Raw genomic sequence first — 18,010 nt, 5'->3', positions numbered from 1 at the left:
TGAATGTAAAGGACCCAAACAAGTTAGTTTACCACTTTGTCCAAATCTTGGATCCAAATAATGGATGTTCAAAAAAAAAAATCAAGGAAGACTCGAACAATTGGTTCCTCGTTTTGTCCAAATCCAGGAGGATCGGAGTTATCCTGACCCTTTTTTCTCCCGAATCAGGGATATTCAGGCAATGAGTGCCAATTTGTCTGAGTGAAAAGGACCCAAATCACTGGTACCAATTCATCCAGATCATCGGGCCCAGGTAACTGACTCCAATTGATCAAGAGGACTTAAGTAACTAGTACCGATTTGTTTGAGGAAGATTTAAGGGCACCCGATCAAGAAGATTTCAAAAACAGAGACCATTCCTTCTTATTCAGGAAGACCCAAGAAACAAAAACTATTCTTCAAACGCCAAGGGAATTATTTGCGGCTCAAAGAACCCCTTTACCTTCTCATATAACTGTCTATCTATCTCTTACTTGGTTCCTCGGTTCAACCATCTCAAACCTTTTTGGTCCTTCATCCCATCCAAGATCCGAATCTGTGGGAGAAATTTAAAGATTTCTCACTGGGAGGAAGGACCCACATCGAACCTATGGGGGGGGGTGTTTACTCCCGAGGAGTGTATGCTAACCCCTCCATTTATTTATTTTTTTAAAATATTTTTTTTTGCACGAGCTGATTTTATCCTGGAGGCCGTAGCCCACAACGAGGACCCTCCTAAAGAACGCAGAGACAGACCCATCCAATCCCTCAAACGTCCCCCAACCCTACCATCAAGACATGCCTACAACAGAAGGGGACAAGAACAGAGATCTTAAAAAAAAAAAAAAGAGGGGAGGGGGAAGGAGGGAAGAGACACCCCACCCCCCACAAACCAACAGCCCTGAAAACAAGCCAAAAGGAAGGAAGGAGGGAGGGAAGGAAGGAAATGGGAAGAAGGAAGAAGAAAGGGAAGGAAGGAAATGGGAAGAAGGAAGGAAGGAAGGAAGGAAATGGGAAGAAGGAAGGAAGGAGAAAGGGAAGGAAGGAAATGGAAAGAAGGAAGGAAATGGGAAGAAGGAAGGAAGGAAGGAGAAAGGGAAGGAAGGAAAAAGGGAAGAAGGAAGGAAATGGGAAGAAGGAAGGAAGGAAGGAGAAAGGGAAGGAAGGAAATGGGAAGAAGGAAGGAAATGGGAAGAAGGAAGGAAGGAAGGAGAAAGGGAAGGAAGGAAATGGAAAGAAGGAAGGAAATGGGAAGAAGGAAGGAAGGAAGGAGAAAGGGAAGGAAGGAAAAAGGGAAGAAGGAAGGAAATGGGAAGAAGGAAGGAAGGAAGGAGAAAGGGAAGGAAGGAAATGGGAAGAAGGAAGGAAATGGGAAGAAGGAAGGAAGGAAGGAAGGAGAAAGGGAAGGAAGGAAAAAGGGAAGGAAGGAAGGAAGCAGAAAGGGAAGGAAGGAAATGGGAAGAAGGAAGGAAGGAGAAAGGGAAGGGAGGAAATGGGAAAAAGGAAGGAAGGGAGGGAGGAAGGGAGGAGAAAGGGAAGGAAGTTAGCATCATCACTCACTCTTCAGCTCTGTGTGTTTAGTGTGAGCTTGGCAGCCGCAGGTATGTAGATACAGGCAAGCAGGAAAAGCTGGGGGGGGGGTCTTTTGTTGGTTTCCAAGGATTCCCAATGTTCAGATGGGGGGGAGGGAGTTTCCCCCCCTCCCACGTGGTTGCAATGTTTTATACAAGTTCAAGAAGCATCATGAGCCAGCGGATGTTTTTATGCCCCCTTCTTCCTCTCTCTCTCCTTCTCCGTCCGTGGTTAGTCTCGGCCCCTGCCTTTCTACTGTTCCTCTGTTCCTTCCGTCCAATTCCTTCCCGGGCACGAGAGAAATGCCATAGACATATTGGGTGGGTGGGTTCCATTGTCATCCGATGGTTGAGGTCGGGGTCCACTGGGCCACTACAACTTCTTCCTTTTTTCCCCCTCCTCCTCCTCCTCCTTTCTCCCCCCCGGCTGCCCTGCCACCATGCCCCACCCTTCCCTTCTTAGATGAAATATTCCTTCTTGTCGTCCCCGCCTGGTTGACCTCCCTCTGCGTTGATAATGGCCGTGTCGGCATCTGGGGCGTCGTCGGAGCCTTTGGCCTCGTGGGTCAGGTAGGTACCTGTGTGGGAGGGAGGGAGGGAGCGAGGGAAGGGTGGTGATAGAGGAGAAAGGAAGGAAAAGAAAAGGGAGGGAGGGAGGAAGATGATACGGAAGGAAGGAAGGAAGGAAGGGAGGGAGGGAGGAAGGAAGGAAGGAGAAAGGGAGGGAGGGAAGGAAGAGTGGTGATAGAGAAGAAAGGAAGGAAAATAAAAGGGAGGGAGGAAGGAAGATGATACAGAAGGAAGGAAGGAGAAAGGAAGGGAAGGAAGGGTGGTGATAGAGAAAGAAGGAAAATAAAGGGGAGGGAGGGACGATGATACAGAAGGAAGTAAGGATGGATAAAGGGAGGGAGGAAAGGAAGTGGTGATAGAGAAGAAAGGAAGGAAAAGAAAAGGGAGGGAGGAAGATGATAATGAAGGAAGAAAGGAGGGAGGGAGGGAGGAAAGGGTGGGAAGAAAGGAAGGAAAAGAAAAGGGAGGGAGGGAGGAAGGAAGGAAGAAGATATGGAAGCAAGGAAGGAGGGGGGAAGGAAGGAAGGGGGAGAGAGGGAGGGAAGGAAGAGTGGTGATAGAGAAGAAAGGAAGGAAAATAAAAGGAACGGAGGAAGGAAGATGATACGGAAGGAAGGAAGGTCGGAAGGAGGGAGGGAAGGAAGGAAGGAGGGAGGGAGGGAGGGAAGGAAGGAAGGAGAAAGGGAGGGAGGGAAGGAAAAATGGTGATAGAGAAGAAAGGAAGGAAAATAAAAGGAATGGAGGAAGGAAGATGATACGGAAGGAAGGAAGGTCGGAAGGAGGGAGGGAGGGAAGGAAGGAAGGAAGGAGAAAGGGAGGGAGGGAAGGAAGGAAGGAGAAAGGGAGGAAGGGAATGAAGAGTGGTGATAGAGAAGAAAGGAAGGAAAATAAAAGGGAGGGAGGGAGGAAGATAAACGGAAGGAAGGAGAGAGGGAGGGAAGGAAGGGTGGTGATAGAGTAGAAAGGAAGGGGAAAAAAGGAATGGAGGAAGGAAGATGATACGGAAGGAAGGAAGGTCGGAAGGAGGGAGGGAGGGAAGGAAGGAAGGAAGGAGAAAGGGAGGGAGGGAAGGAAGGAAGGAGAAAGGGAGGAAGGGAATGAAGTGGTGATAGAGAAGAAAGGAAGGAAAATAAAAGGGAGGGAGGGAGGAAGATAAACGGAAGGAAGGAGAGAGGGAGGGAAGGAAGGGTGGTGATAGAGTAGAAAGGAAGGGGAAAAAAGGAATGGAGGAAGGAAGATGATACGGAAGGAAGGAAGGTCGGAAGGAGGGAGGGAGGGAAGGAAGGAAGGAAGGAAGGAGAAAGGGAGGGAGGGAGGGAAGGAAGGAAGGAGAAAGGGAGGAAGGGAATGAAGAGTGGTGATAGAGAAGAAAGGAAGGAAAATAAAAGGGAGGGAGGGAGGAAGATAAACGGAAGGAAGGAAGGAGAGAGGGAGGGAAGGAAGGGTGGTGATGGAGTAGAAAGGAAGGGGAAAAAAGGGATGGAGGAAGGAAGATGATACAGAAGGAAGGAAGGAGAAAGGAAGGGAAGGAAGGGTGGTGATAGAGAAAGAAGGAAAATAAAGGGGAGGGAGGGAGAGAGGAAGGAAGGAAGGAAGGGCGAGAGAGAGGGAGAGAAGAAGGTGATGGAGAGAGAGAGAGAGAAGGAAGTGAGGGAGGAAGCGTGAAGAGGGGAGGAAGAAGACAAATGAGAAGTTATTTGGCTTAATGCCTGAGTAAAAAGGACACAAATTATTGCAAATCTTCCTTCTGCAGGCTGGCTAAAAAGGAGGCGCATCGGAAGCTTCCAAGTTCTTCCGATCTCTTAGGTCAAGTGCCCCAATTTTGACCACGCAGATGCTGCGCTGGCCGTAAGTGCAAGGGGCGGCCACCTGTGACTCCAAGACACACGAAGGTGGAGAGAGAGGGAGTGGCCCTTACCTTTGTGCCGAATCAAGTAGTGTCCGAGAACGATGAGGAGGATGAGGAGGAAGAAGATGACGAAGGCTACGACGCCCCCAACAATGGCGTGGTAGCTGCTCCTTTGCGGTGTCATGGGACTAGCATCTATCCGGAGAGAAACAGGAGGTGAGACTCAGCGGCCAAAGCAAAGTGAAAGTAGAAAATAGGGATAGAGATAGAGATAGAGATAGAGATAGAATAGGATAGAATAGAATAGAATAGAATAGAATAGAATAGAATAGAATAGAATAGAATAGAATAGGATTCTGGATAGAATAGGATAAATAGAGAATAGGATAGGATAGGATAGGATAGGATAGGATAGGATAGGATAGGATAGGATAGGATAGGATAGGATAAATAGAGAATAGAATAGAATAGAATAGAATAGAATAGAGTAGAAGTAGAGTAAAGAATAGAATAGAATAGAATAGAATAGAATAGAAGTAGAGTAGAGTAAAGAATAGAATAGAATAGAATAGAATAGAATAGAATAGAACAGAATAGAATAGAATAGAATAGAATAGAATAGGATTCGGAATAGAATAGGATAAATAGAGAATAGAATAGAATAGAATAGAATAGAAGTAGAGTAGAGTAAAGAATAGAATAGAATAGAATAGAAGTAGAGTAGAGTAAAGAATAGAATAGAATAGAAGTAGAGTAGAGTAGAGTAAAGAATAGAATAGAATAGAAGTAGAGTAAAGAATAGAATAGAATAGAATAGAATAGAATAGAATAGAATATGATTCGGAATAGAATAGGATAAATAGAGAATAGAATAGAATAGAATAGAATAGAATAGAATAGAAGTAGAGTAGAGTAAAGAATAGAATAGAATAGAATAGAATAGAATAGGATTCGGAATAGAATAGGATAAATAGAGAATAGAATAGAATAGAATAGAATAGAATAGAAGTAGAGTAGAGTAAAGAATAGAATAGAATAGAATAGAAGTAGAGTAGAGTAAAGAATAGAATAGAATAGAAGTAGAGTAGAGTAGAGTAAAGAATAGAATAGAATAGAAGTAGAGTAAAGAATAGAATAGAATAGAATAGAATAGAATAGAATAGAATAGAATATGATTCGGAATAGAATAGGATAAATAGAGAATAGAATAGAATAGAATAGAATAGAATAGAATAGAATAGAATAGAAGTAGAGTAGAGTAAAGAATAGAATAGAATAGAATAGAATAGAATAGGATTCGGAATAGAATAGGATAAATAGAGAATAGAATAGAATAGAATAGAATAGAATAGAATAGAATAGAATAGAATAGAATAGAAGTAGAGTAGAGTAAAGAATAGAATAGAATAGAATAGAATAGAATAGAATAGGATTCGGAATAGAATAGGATAAATAGAGAATAGAATAGAATAGAATAGAATAGAATAGAATAGAATAGAATAGAAGTAGAGTAGAGTAAAGAATAGAATAGAATAGAATAGGAGTAGAGTAAAGAATAGAATAGAATAGAAGTAGAGTAGAGTAGAGTAAAGAATAGAATAGAATAGAATAGAATAGAATAGAATAGAATAGAAGTAGAGTAGAGTAAAGAATAGAATAGAATAGAATAGAATAGAATAGAATAGAATAGAATAGGATAGGATTCGGAATAGAATAGGATAAATAGAGAATAGAATAGAATAGAAGTAGAGTAGAGTAAAGAATAGAATAGAATAGAAGTAGAGTAGAGTAGAGTAAAGAATAGAATAGAATAGAATAGAATAGAAGTAGAGTAGAGTAAAGAATAGAATAGAATAGAATAGAATAGAATAGAATAGAATAGAATAGAATAGAATAGAATAGAATAGAATAGAATAGGATAGGATAGGATAGGATAGGATTCGGAATAGAATAGGATAAATAGAGAATAGAATAGAATAGAATAGAATTGAATTGAATTGAATTGAATAGAAGTAGAGTAGAGTAGAGTAAGAATAGAATAGAATAGAATAGAATAGAATAGAATTGAATTGAATTGAATAGAAGTAGAGTAGAGTAGAGTAAGAATAGAATAGAATAGAATAGAATAGAATAGAATAGAATAGAATAGAATATAGAATAGGATGGGATAGAATAGAACAGAACTAAGGCTGGTCAAGAATTATGACCACTTCCAAGTACTTGGCCAAGATGAAACGTAAACTAAATACTTTTGGATTTTCTTTTTTCATTTGCCGATCGTAGAGAGCCAGAATGGATTTTTGACGATTTTCAATTTAGTTTCTCCGCTGCTCCCCACCCCCACCCCAAGTTTGTTGGTGCAATAAAAGTTGCTAACCAGGACAAATATGGATGTCCTTCCTCCTCCGTTGTATCCACCCGGACTCCCTGGTAGGCTAATCTCCATAACAAAATTAGGACCTTTATTAGATTGCTGGAGATTAATTTTTAATGACTCTGGGTATTGTCTGAAGTTAATTTTTAATGGTGTGTATTTGGGTTAATGACCTTTCCAACCCGGCTGATTTTCTGCCTGTCCCCCTGTTGCAGAAACCAAGGCTGTAGGCATTGGCCGTAAGTAAAAGAATTAGTCAAAGCTGGCATTTTCCTCACAAAAACACTGGAGGTTCTGAATTGAACACTCATTTGTCCAGAATGCTGTAGGGCAGCGATGGCTAAACCTTTTTGCCGTCGCATGCCAAAAGCGGGGGTCGCGTGGGGGGTAGCACACGCGTGTGCCCGCATCCATAATTCAATGCACCCCAGCCCCTCTGCGCTCCCCTGCTTTTGGCACGTGATGGCACAGTGGGCCCAGTAGGCCCGTTTTTCGCTCTCCCCAGGCTCCAGAGACTTTCTTGGAGCCTGGGGAGGGCTACAACAGCCTTCCCACCTCCCCGGCGGCCAGAAATGACCCATTTCCCAACTTCTAGTGGACCCGGTAGGCCTGTTTTTCCCCCTCCCCAGGCTCCAGAGGCTTTTTAGGAGTCTGGGGAGGGTAAAAACAGCCTTCCCCGCCCTCCCAGAGGCCCTCCGGACACTGGAAACAGCCTGTTTCCTGACTTCCGGTGGAACCAGAAGGTCCGTTTTTCCCCCTCCCCAGGCTCCAGAGGCTTTTTAGGCATCTGGGGAGGGCAAAAACAGCCTTCCCCGCCCTCCCAGAGGCTCTCCGGACACTGGAAACAGCCTGTTTCCTGACTTCCGGTGGAACCAGAAGGTCCGTTTTTCCCCCTCCCCAGGCTCCAGAGGCTTTTTAGGAGTCTGGGGAGGGCAAAAACAGCCTTCCCCACCCTCCCAAAGGCTCTCCGGACACTGGAAACAGCTTGTTTCCTGACTTCCGGTGGGCCCAGAAGGCCCAAAAATCAGTTGGCTGGCGCATGCATGTGTGTTGGAGCTGAGCTAGGGCAATGCTCGCATGCTGACAGATATGACTCCGTGTGCCACCTGTGGCACATGTACCATTGGTTTGCCATCACGGGTGTAGAGTCTCCTGCTTGAGCAGGGGTTTGGACTAGAAGGCCTCCAAGGTCCCTTCCAGCACGGTTATTCTGTTAGTATAGTCAACTTAGCAGAGGGGCTTAGAAAACACGGCTTACCGCTGACAGAGAGGGTGTATCTTGCAATGGAGTTGCCCACAAGATTGGAAGCATAGCAAATATAAGTCCCACTGTCGCTTTTGTTTAAGTTGGGGAAGGCGAGGATGTTATCTTGAGCGTCCAACAAGGGGGCGTCGACACCGTCCTTCTCCCACTTGTAATCCTGAGGGCTGTAAAGGGAAGGAAGAAGGAGAGACATTTCAAACGACTTGAACAGCTCAGTGAATCAAAGAGAACGGGAGATGTTTATTTTGGGCTTTGTTTACAGGCAGTCCTCGCTTAACAACCAATTTAGGGCCCGTAAAGCGGGACTGTCCAAGGAGTAGGTGCAGTGGCCTAGAGGTGGAGCTCTCGCCTCACAAGCAGGAGGGCTGTGAGTTCGATCCTACGTAGAGGCAGATATTTCTCTCTCTGGGCACACTGAGAATATGTATCTGCTGAACAAAACTCCGCATTGGCGTCAGGAAAGGCATCCGGCCATTAAAACACTCGCCTAGCTCCATTCAGTTTCCCCGACTCCACCCTGCAAGGGATTATGCGGTCATTAAACAAAGATGAAAATGGGACTCTTCAACCTTGGCAACTTTAAGACTTGTGGACTTTGACTCCCAGAATTCCTCGGCTGGCTAAATTCTGGGAGTTGAAGTCCACAAATTGCCCAAAGTTGGATTCTCCCTGCTGTAAAGCACCCCCTGGTGGTCGAAAGTGGTTCTGCTGCCCCTCTGTGGTCACGTGACCACATGTCACGCAGGTCCGCTATACAAACAATGTTCTGCAGTCATGTGACTACTATTTGCGAAGTTTTTGCCTGTTTCCAACAGAAAAACCCTCATTCTAATGAACGGGCTGCTTAATGACCACAGCGTTCGCTTAACGGCCACCGTGGAAAAAGCCAGAGATTCACTTGCAGCAGGCATGTGGTAATGTTGAGTTCAATTGCGGTTATAAATTGAGGATTATTCGTGTCTATCATTTCAATTTTTGAAAAATGAAAAGAAAGAATAAGAATGAAATACGGAAAGTAGTATGGACTGATCCCATCATCATTTTTTAATAATCTCATGTGGGGTGGAGTCTGGGCAGCTGAATGGAGCTAGCCGAGTTTTTTAATGGCCGGATGCCTTTCCTGTCGCCAGAGCGGAGTTTTGTTCAGCAGATATATTCTCATTGTGCCCAGAGAGAGAAATAACTGCCTCTACCTGGGATTGAACTCACAGCCCTCCTGATTGTGAGGCGAGAACTCCACCTGTAGGTCTCTGGAATGATCCCATGATCTGCTTAAAATTAATCTTTATCTGCATTTCCACCCACCGCCCCCTCCAAAATACACCTGGCATCTGTTTCTTGGCTTCCAGTTTTATTTTTTAATTTAATTTCATTTAATTTTTTGCTGCTGCAGGACAATAATTCGGTCACAAACCATTTATTATTATTTTTTTGCAGGGCTCTGAAAGCACACACAGACATACTCACATACACAGTATGTAGGCAGCTGAAATTATGATTTCAAATTATGATTAATTTTACACACACACAGAGTATGTAGGCAGCTGAAAAATAAAACAACATATATACTTGTCCTATTTACACCTCAGCAAAACACAAGCACAATTTTGTAGGAAAGGACAAAGAGCCAAAGGACCACTAAATTTCACTTCCTGAGGATCTCTGGGACTTTTTTTTTTTAAACCCAAGCTTGTAGTCCTCATGGTTAATGATATATTAAAAAAGCTATCTGAAAAGCGCCATAGCCAGAAGTCTGGCTGCACATTAACGTGCCCTTCCCAGCAACGGTGCTTCTCCCTTAAAGCAGAGCAAATTGAAAAAAAGGAAGAAAAAAAAAAACACGAAATAAAAACAATTATGCAAATGTTCCTCGTTTCGCCCTCTCCTTTACGTGGGCTGCCAAATTTTGCTTCTCCTGGGGGGTGGGAGGGGGAGAAGAGGAGGAAAAAAACCTGCGAACTCAAAATCGCAACTGTCCCACACAGCTCCACCTGTTTTAAAAAGCAGCTTAATTTTAAAAAGCCTTGGGGAAGATTTGGGTAGAAGGATCGATCTATTTTGTTACAGCAAAAAAATCACAGAGGGAGAGAGAGAGACACACACAGAGAGAGAGAGAGAGAGAGAGACAGAGAGATAGAGAGAAAGATAGACACACACACACACACACACACAGAGAGAGAGAGGGAGAGAAACACAGAGAGAGAGACAGAGACAGAGAGATAGAGAGAAAGATAGACACACACACACACACACACAGAGAAAGACAGAGAGCGAGACAGAGAGACAGAGACAGAGAGAGAAAGACACAGAAAGAGAGAGAGAGAGAGAAAGACACACACACAGAGAGAAAGACACAGAGAGAAAAACACAGAGAGACCGAGAGAGAAAGACAGAGAGTGAGACAGAGAGACACATACAGAGAGAGAGAGAGAAAGACACACAGAGAGAAAGACACACACACAGAGAGAGAGAGACAGAGAGAGAAAGAAACACAGAGAGACAGAGACGGAGAGAGAAAAACACAGAGAGACTGAGAAAGACAGAGAGAGAGACAGAGAGAAAGACACAGAGAGAGACAGAGACACAGAGAGAAAAACAGAGAGACACAGAGAGAGAAAGACAGAGAGAGAGAGACAGAGAAAGACAGAGAGACTGAGAAAGACAGAGAGAGAGACAGAGAGAAAGACACAGAGAGAGACAGAGACACAGAGAGAAAGACACAGAGAGAAAAACACAGAGAGACCGAGAGAGAAAGACAGAGAGTGAGACAGAGAGACACATACAGAGAGAGAGAGAGAAAGACACACAGAGAGAAAGACACACAGAGAGAGAGAGACGGAGAGAGAAAGAAACACAGAGAGACAGAGACGGAGAGAGAAAAACACAGAGAGACTGAGAAAGACAGAGAGAGAGACAGAGAGAAAGACACAGAGAGAGACAGAGACACACAGAGAGAAAGACAGAGAGAGAGACAGAGAGAAAGACACAGAGAGAGAGAGAGACAGAGAGAGAAAGAAACACAGAGAGACAGAGACGGAGAGAGAAAAACACAGAGAGACTGAGAAAGACAGAGAGAGAGAGACAGAGAGAAAGACACAGAAAGAGACAGAGACACAGAGAGAGAAAGACAGAGAGAGAGACAGAGAGAAAGACACAGAGAGAGACAGAGACACAGAGAGAAAAACAGAGAGACACAGAGAGAGAAAGACAGAGAGAGAGAGACAGAGAAAGACAGAGAGACAGAAAGACACACAGAGAGACAGAGACACAGAGAGAAAGACACAGAGAGAGAGAGAGAAAGAGAAAGACAGAGAGAGAGAGAGAGAGAGAGAGACAGTCAGAGAGAGAGAAAGAGGTTGGATAGAGGCCGGAGGAAAAATGGCATTTTAAGGGAGAGCAAGAAACTTACATCGGATTCCCTTCCCCTTTGCAGTGTAGCACTAAGCTGTCTCCTTCTTGTGGATGCTCCGGTTTGGGTTCAATCTTTGCCGTCGGTTTGTCTGAGGAGAAGACGACCAAGGAGAGGAAAAAAAGAGGAAAATCAGTAAGCAGAATTACTAACATCGTTACAGGTAGTCCTTGATTTACGACCACAACGGAGCCCCCACGTTTCTGTTAAGCAAGGCGTGGTTTTTTTTGTTAAGTGAGGTTTGCCCCGTTTTACGACCTTCCTTGCCACGGTTGTTAAGCGAATCACGGCGGTTGTTAAGTTAGTAACCTGATTGTGAAGTGGATCTGGCTTCCCCATGGATTTTGCTTGTGGGAAGGTTGCAAAAGGGGACCGCGGGACCCCGGGATACAGCAACGGTCATAAATATGAATCGGTTGCCAAGCATCTGAATTTTGATCACGTGACCATGGGGATGTTGCAAAGGTCGTAACTGTGAAACACGGTCCTAGGTCATTTTTTTCAGTGTCGTTGTAACTTTGAATGGTCACTGAGTCTACTATTCTAAGTCGAGGATTACCTGTATTCTGGTTAGACAACTATTGATTCATTATTACCCTGTTTCCCCGAAAATAAGACCCAACTGGAAAACAAGGCCTAGCATGATTTTTCAGGATGCTCGTAATATAAGCCCTACCCCAAAAATAAGCCCTAGTTAAGATCGTCAACCATATGGAGGCATTTAGTACCGTATTTCTCCCAAAATAAGACCGAACCGGAAAAGAAGCCCTAGCATGATTTTTCAGGATGCTCGTAATATAAGCCCTACCCCCAAAAATAAGCCCCAGTTAAGATTGTCAACCAGACAGAGGTGTTTAGTAGTGTATTTGCCCCCAAAATAAGATCTAACTGGAAAATAAGCCCTAATGCACCTTTTGGAGCAAAAAATTAATATAAGACCCTGTCTTATTTTGGGGGGGGGAAACACCGTATTCTTTATTGGGTTCACCAGAATCCAGAGATGAGTCACTCGGTTATCCTAGCATCTGCATCAAAGCCTTCCTTGGCATTTCGCAGGCTTCCTGTTCTTTCTCTCTTGAACTTTTTAAAAGATATTTTTAATTATTATTATTTAAAAAAAAAAAAATCAACGGGAGGCTGACACTTTGCCGCAAAGCGAAGCAACCTAATTCTCTCATCGTTTTTATTTGAAGAAGGCCTTTTATTTTGTCAGACCTGCCCCAGCTAGATCCTTAGGAAAGAAAGACCCTCGACTCCGTCGGCTTGAAGTGATAGGTTCTCTTAACTAAGGATTTACTGGTTGCAGCAGAAGCGAGGCAAGATCTGAGCTTCCTGTGCAAAGCATCGCCAATTTTCCCCCGTTCTCCCTGGTCCTCCCCTCTTGACCAGTCCATCACTGTCCAATGGTGTTTTGGGATGTCCGGTGCCCCTTGGTGCAGTTCGCATACCTTTCCCAGGGTATGCATTCTTAAAGACTGGAATAGAAGACTGGAATAGAAGCCAGAGGTGTGAGGGTCTCACACCTCTGGCTTCCATCAAACCTGCCACCCCATTTGCTCATCTCTTCGCTCAACCTGTCAATTGCCTTTTTCCTCTCCCACTCCTTTGCAGGATGCCAGAAATTAAAAACAAGGGAATGTAATTAAGAAAACATTAGAAGGTGCAGAAATGGACAGATTAAAACTTACTATTAAGGATAAAGAAGAAACTGATTTTTTTTTTTGATATGGGACATATTCTATCAATGGCTAGATAACAGAAACAGAAGTTAGAAAGGAGGAGCTATAGAAAGAGGAAATGGTAAAGTGGAGAGTTGTTAAAGAAGATGATGTTAAGCCTTAATGTTATTATATTATTATGTCATCATATTATTAATAGGACGGAGATGAATTATCAAGAACAAAGATGCGTAACATGACTATCTAAACATAACCGTACCCGGAATGCACACTGATAAAAAATTGAATTATATAAATAAAATAAATAAAAAAATGAAAAAGAAAAGAAATTTAAAAGGTGGTGGGAGGAATTCTGGGAGTTGAAGTCCACCTATCTGCAAGGTTGAGAAACTGGGTGGCAGGCTTAGAACTGTCAAAATTCGGCAAGGTTTTCGAAATAAAAGTCACAGGTTTGGCCCGGGTCACTTACAAAAGACGGAGAGACGCTGCAAAGCCGATTTCTCAGAGATTTGCAGAGACGAGTGATCGACGGTGCAGGTGACGTTGGCACCGTCATCCTCTTTGCCGACTGTAATTTCTACTTGGCTGGTGACTGTGAAGGTTTTTCCGTTGGCATCTTTGGAGACTTCCAATGGCTGGCCTGTTTGGAAGAGAGAGAGAAAAACAGCAACTAAGATTGGTGGCTTAGCAAAAGCTAAGTCCTCAGGGAGAAGGGCGGTATACAAATTCAATAAATAAATAAATAAATAAATAAATAAAAGGAGAAGAGAAAAGAGGAATGTAAAGGTAAAGGTTCCCCTCGCACATGCGTGCTAGTCGTTCCCGACTCTAGGGGGCGGTGCTCATCTCCGTTTCAAAGCCAAAGAGCCAGCGCTGTCCGAAGACGTCTCCGTGGTCATGTGGCCGGCATGACTCAGCGCCAAAGGCACACAGAACACTGTTCCCTTTCCACCAAAGGGGGTCCCTATTTTTCTACTTGCATTTTTTACCTGCTTTCGAACTGCTAGGTTGGCAGAAGCTGGGACAATTAACCAGTGGAACTGCTTGCCACCAGAAATTGTGGGCGCTCCATCGCTTGGAGGTTTTTAAGAAGTATCTAGACAGTCATTTATCTGACATATGATAGGTTCTCCTGCTTGAGCAGGGGGCTGGACTAGAAGACCTCCCAGGTCCCGTCCAGCTCATTCGTTCTATCAATAAATTTCAAGATTGTGGTATAGAAAGACGCAACATTAAAGGAAAAGCGGAGAGAGAGGGAGAAGGGAAAAGGAACGCGGAGAGGGAAAGAAAAACCGAGACAACTCAATTTTGAATTGTGTGTTTGCGTGTACGATTTGTTAGAAGATTGCAAGGGCCTTCTACGAATATGACTACAATTAAGTAATGGCAGGAAACTTAAGCCCGGCAGGGTAACCTGTAAGTTCCCACATCACAAAATTAAGTGGTTTGATATTGGCATGTAATTTGCTACGACTTAGAGAATAGAATGGAATGGAATGGAATGGAATGGAATGGAATGGAATGGAAGGGAAGGGAAGGGAAGGGAAGGGAAGGGAAGGGAAGAGAAGAGAAGAGAAGAGAAGAGAAGAGAAGAGAAGAGAAGAGAAGAGAAGAGAAGAGAGAATGGAATGGAATGGAATAGAAAATAGAATAGAATAGAATAGAATAGAATAGAATAGAATAGAATAGAATAGAATAGAATAGAATAGAGAATAGAATAGAATAGAATAGAGAATAGAATAGAATGGAAGGGAAGGGAAGGGAAGGGAAGGGAAGGGAAGGGAAGGGAAGAGAAGAGAAGAGAAGAGAAGAGAAGAGAAGAGAAGAGAAGAGAGCATGGAATAGAATAGAATAGAATAGAAAATAGAATAGAAAGAATAGAATAGAATAGAGAATAGAATAGAAAAGAAAATAGAATAGAATAGAATAGAATAGAATAGAGAATAGAATAGAGAATAGAATAGAGAACAGAATAGAATAGAGAATAGAATAGAATAGAATAGAGAAAAGAAAATAGAATAGAATAGAAAATAGAATAGAAAGAATAGAATAGAATAGAGAATAGAATAGAAAAGAAAATAGAATAGAATAGAGACGAGAAGAGAAGAGAAGAGAAGAGAAGAGAAGAGAAGAGATGGAAGGGACCTTGGAGGTCTTCTAGTCCAACCCCCTGCTTAGGCATTAATGACATTAATTAAGAGATCTCCTGGCCACAGGAGTCACAACCTGGTTTAAAGAAAGACGGAGCTAAACCAGAAAGGAAAACGAGCATCTGTGCCTCCATGTTCAAGTGCAGTCTATCTGCGAATCCCGAATGGTAAAGGTGTCGCTCTCAATTTGATTAAGATTTTTTTTTATGTACATTGAGAGCATATGCACCAAGACAAATTCCTTGTGTGTCCAATCAAACTTGGCCAATAAAAGAATTCTATTCTATTCTATTCTATTCTATTCTATTCTATTCTATTCTATTCTATTCTATTCTATTCTATTCTATTCTATTCTATTCTACTCTACTCTACTCTACTCTACTCTATTCTATTCTATTTTACAAGTCGGTGGGAAACGAACCGGATGGCCCAATCTAGCATCCTTCTTAGGTTCTTCAATAGTATGTTAGTAACTTACCTGTCAGGAGCTTTTCACCTTTATTCCATCTGAGCTGAGCTGCTGGCTTACTGCCAGAAGAGAGACATTTCAACACAGCCACGTCTCCTTCCCTAAGAGGACCTGAGTAACCCGAGATTTGGGGTTTCTGTGGGATTCCTGAAAGAAAAGAGGAACAATGAGGACTAGCGACTTAAAAGCATCCCGAAGAAGATACCATTTGAAGCGCTTGTTCCCAGAAAGGATAACGCCTCTAAGTTTGGAGCGAAATTATAACTCTGCCCCGACTCATTAACACTATCAAATTAACTACTAAGACTGTAGTTCTTCTCATCCTTACTAGTACCTTTCTCTTCCCGCTTGTGGCTATATCCATGTTGCTTGTATTTTTACAACTTACATCGTTTTTATTGTTTCCTAAGGTAAAGACTTACACATATGTGCTAGTCGTTCCTGACTCTAGGGGGCGGTGATCCTCTCCGTTTCAAAGCCGAAGAGCCAGCGCTGTCCAAAGACGTCTCCGTGGTCATGTGGCCGGCATGACTCAACACCAAAGGCGCACAGAAAACGCTGTTCCCTTCCCTATTTTTCTACTTGCAATTTTTTTTTTACCTGCTTTCGAACTGCTAGGTTGGCAGAAGCTGGGACAAGGAACGGGAGCTCACTCCGTTCCGCGGCAGCACTAGGGATTCGAACCGCAGAACTGCCGACCTTTTCGATCAACAAGCTCAGTGTCTTAGCCCCTGAGCCACCGTGTCCATTGTTTCCTAGTATGATTTGTGTCAGGTTTCGATGGCATCTCAAATAAATTGCACTCCCAAACAATTAATCTTTGCTGAAATATTCCATTTATTGAGTACGACAGATCTGGCTCCGACTTTGTTGTAGTCGATACTAACCCTCTGACCTCCAAACCCTTCCCTTTCCGTTCCCCAATTCTCATCTTCTCATTGGCCATCTTCCAAGTCAGTCTCCCCAGCTTCTGACCTCAGCCCACAGGAATGTCCCCCTCCCATCCCATCTCCTAGGGGATATTATCTACAGAGAAAATAAGTAGGTGAAAAGTCAAGCCTCGTCTCCTCCTTTTTATGGCAGCATCAGAAAGCTGACAATTTGATTGCTCATTAGTATCCTATGACTACCGCTAAGAGTTTCATCTTATGATTCTTGGCGGATATATTTTATTTTTTTGTCTTTATGTACACCGAGAGCTAATGCACCAAAGACAAATTCCTTGTGGGTCCAATTACACTTGGCCAATAAAAGAATTCTACTTCTAATTAAAGATGTCACAATTGTTGCTGCTTCTCCATGAATAATCTTGTGTTTGGGGTATACAAAACAGTCGTTCCTTTCCTGAAACATTTCAGTCCCTACCCCCTCCAATATATTCTCGTTTTCCCTTGGGAATTTGCAACTCATGTGCCTATATTCAGAAGCATACAGGTAGTTCTCGACTTACAACCATTCGTTTAGTGACTGTTTGAAATTAACAATGGCACTGAAAAAATGGGGCTTGTGGCAGCATCCCCGGTGTGTGTATGTGTCACACAATTAAAATTCAGATGCTCGGCAACTGGCATGTACTTATGACGGTTGCGATCCCGTTTTGCAAACTTCTTGACAAAAGCCAAGTGAACGGGGAAGCCGGATTCGCTTAATGACCATGGGAACAACGTCATGATTCGCTTAGCCACCGTGGCGAGAAAAGTCATACAGGGAGGCGAAGCTCACTCCAACCACCGTCTCGCTTAGCGATGGAAAATTTGTTGGGGGGTCATGAGTCGAGGACTGCTTGCGTTTCCAAGGCGGAGGGAAATTTTGGACTGGTTGGTGGTTTGTGAGTCCGAGGCGGGAGATGAGTAGGATATCCCAGACGGAGCCCATCCCAACATCTTGGGAAGACTGAAATGTTCTGGGAAAAGACTCCCCCGTTTTGGACACGGCTCACCACTGACCCCCTTGGCCTCACCCAAGACGGTGACCATCGCTTTTGCAGTCCGTACAGGCCGGGTGAATATCGTGCAGGTGTATTCTCCCTCATCAGCCAGGGTGGTGTTATCGATACTTATGCTCAGCTCGTTGGCCGTCGAATTCTCCAGCTGGATTCGAAGGTCTCGCAATGCTAGGTTAAAAGAAGGAGGGGGAGTGAGAGAGGGGGACGAGAGGGTCACCTTAGGCCTATCTGTCTGTCTGTCTGTCTGTCTGTCTATCTATCTATCTATCTATCTATCTATCTATCTATCTATCTATCTATCTATCTATCTATCTGATTTATATAGCCCATCTCATCAAAAAAAATCTTCCCTCCCTCCCTCCCTCTTCCTTCCCTTCCCACCTCCCTCCCTCTTCTATTTCTATCTATTTATCTATCTATCTATCTATCTATCTATCTATCTATCTATCTATCTATCTATTTATCTATCTATCTGATTTATATAGCCCATCTCATCAAAAAAAATCTTCCCTCCCTCCCTCCCTCCCTCCCTCTTCCTTCCCTTCCCACCTCCCTCCCTCTTCTATTTCTTTCTATCTATCTATCTATCTATCTATCTATCTATCTATCTATCTATCTATCTATCTGATTTATATAGCCCATCTCATCAAAAAAAATCTTCCCTCCCTCCCTCCCTCCCTCTTCCTTCCCTTCCCACCTCCCTCCCTCTTCTATTTCTATCTATCTATCTATCTATCTATCTATCTATCTA

The 18,010-nt window shown here is 43.4% G+C and overlaps 1 protein-coding gene across 1 annotated transcript in view; it reads right to left on the bottom strand.

Annotated features, from left to right (window-relative positions):
- Nucleotides 1–676: 676 nt before the first annotated feature.
- CADM3 (cell adhesion molecule 3) overlaps nucleotides 677–18,010 on the bottom strand; it is a 104,517-nt gene continuing 87,183 nt past the window's right edge. The window contains exons 3-9 of the mRNA XM_060694388.2: nucleotides 17,275–17,427; nucleotides 15,324–15,461; nucleotides 13,165–13,335; nucleotides 11,017–11,107; nucleotides 7,602–7,771; nucleotides 4,039–4,164; nucleotides 677–2,128 (exon numbers count right to left, since the gene is read on the bottom strand). Of these exons, the coding sequence (XP_060550371.1) occupies nucleotides 2,010–2,128; nucleotides 4,039–4,164; nucleotides 7,602–7,771; nucleotides 11,017–11,107; nucleotides 13,165–13,335; nucleotides 15,324–15,461; nucleotides 17,275–17,427 (968 nt within the window). The 3' untranslated portion in view covers nucleotides 677–2,009. The remainder of the gene's footprint in view (nucleotides 2,129–4,038; nucleotides 4,165–7,601; nucleotides 7,772–11,016; nucleotides 11,108–13,164; nucleotides 13,336–15,323; nucleotides 15,462–17,274; nucleotides 17,428–18,010) is intronic.

This window comes from Pantherophis guttatus, chromosome 18, assembly GCF_059756535.1.
Source record: "Pantherophis guttatus breed Tessera chromosome 18, ASM5975653v1, whole genome shotgun sequence".
In the NCBI taxonomy this organism is placed as follows: domain Eukaryota; kingdom Metazoa; phylum Chordata; class Lepidosauria; order Squamata; family Colubridae; genus Pantherophis; species Pantherophis guttatus.
The sequence above is the reverse complement of the archived record's forward strand: the minus strand, read 5'-3'. Positions and strand labels throughout refer to the sequence as shown.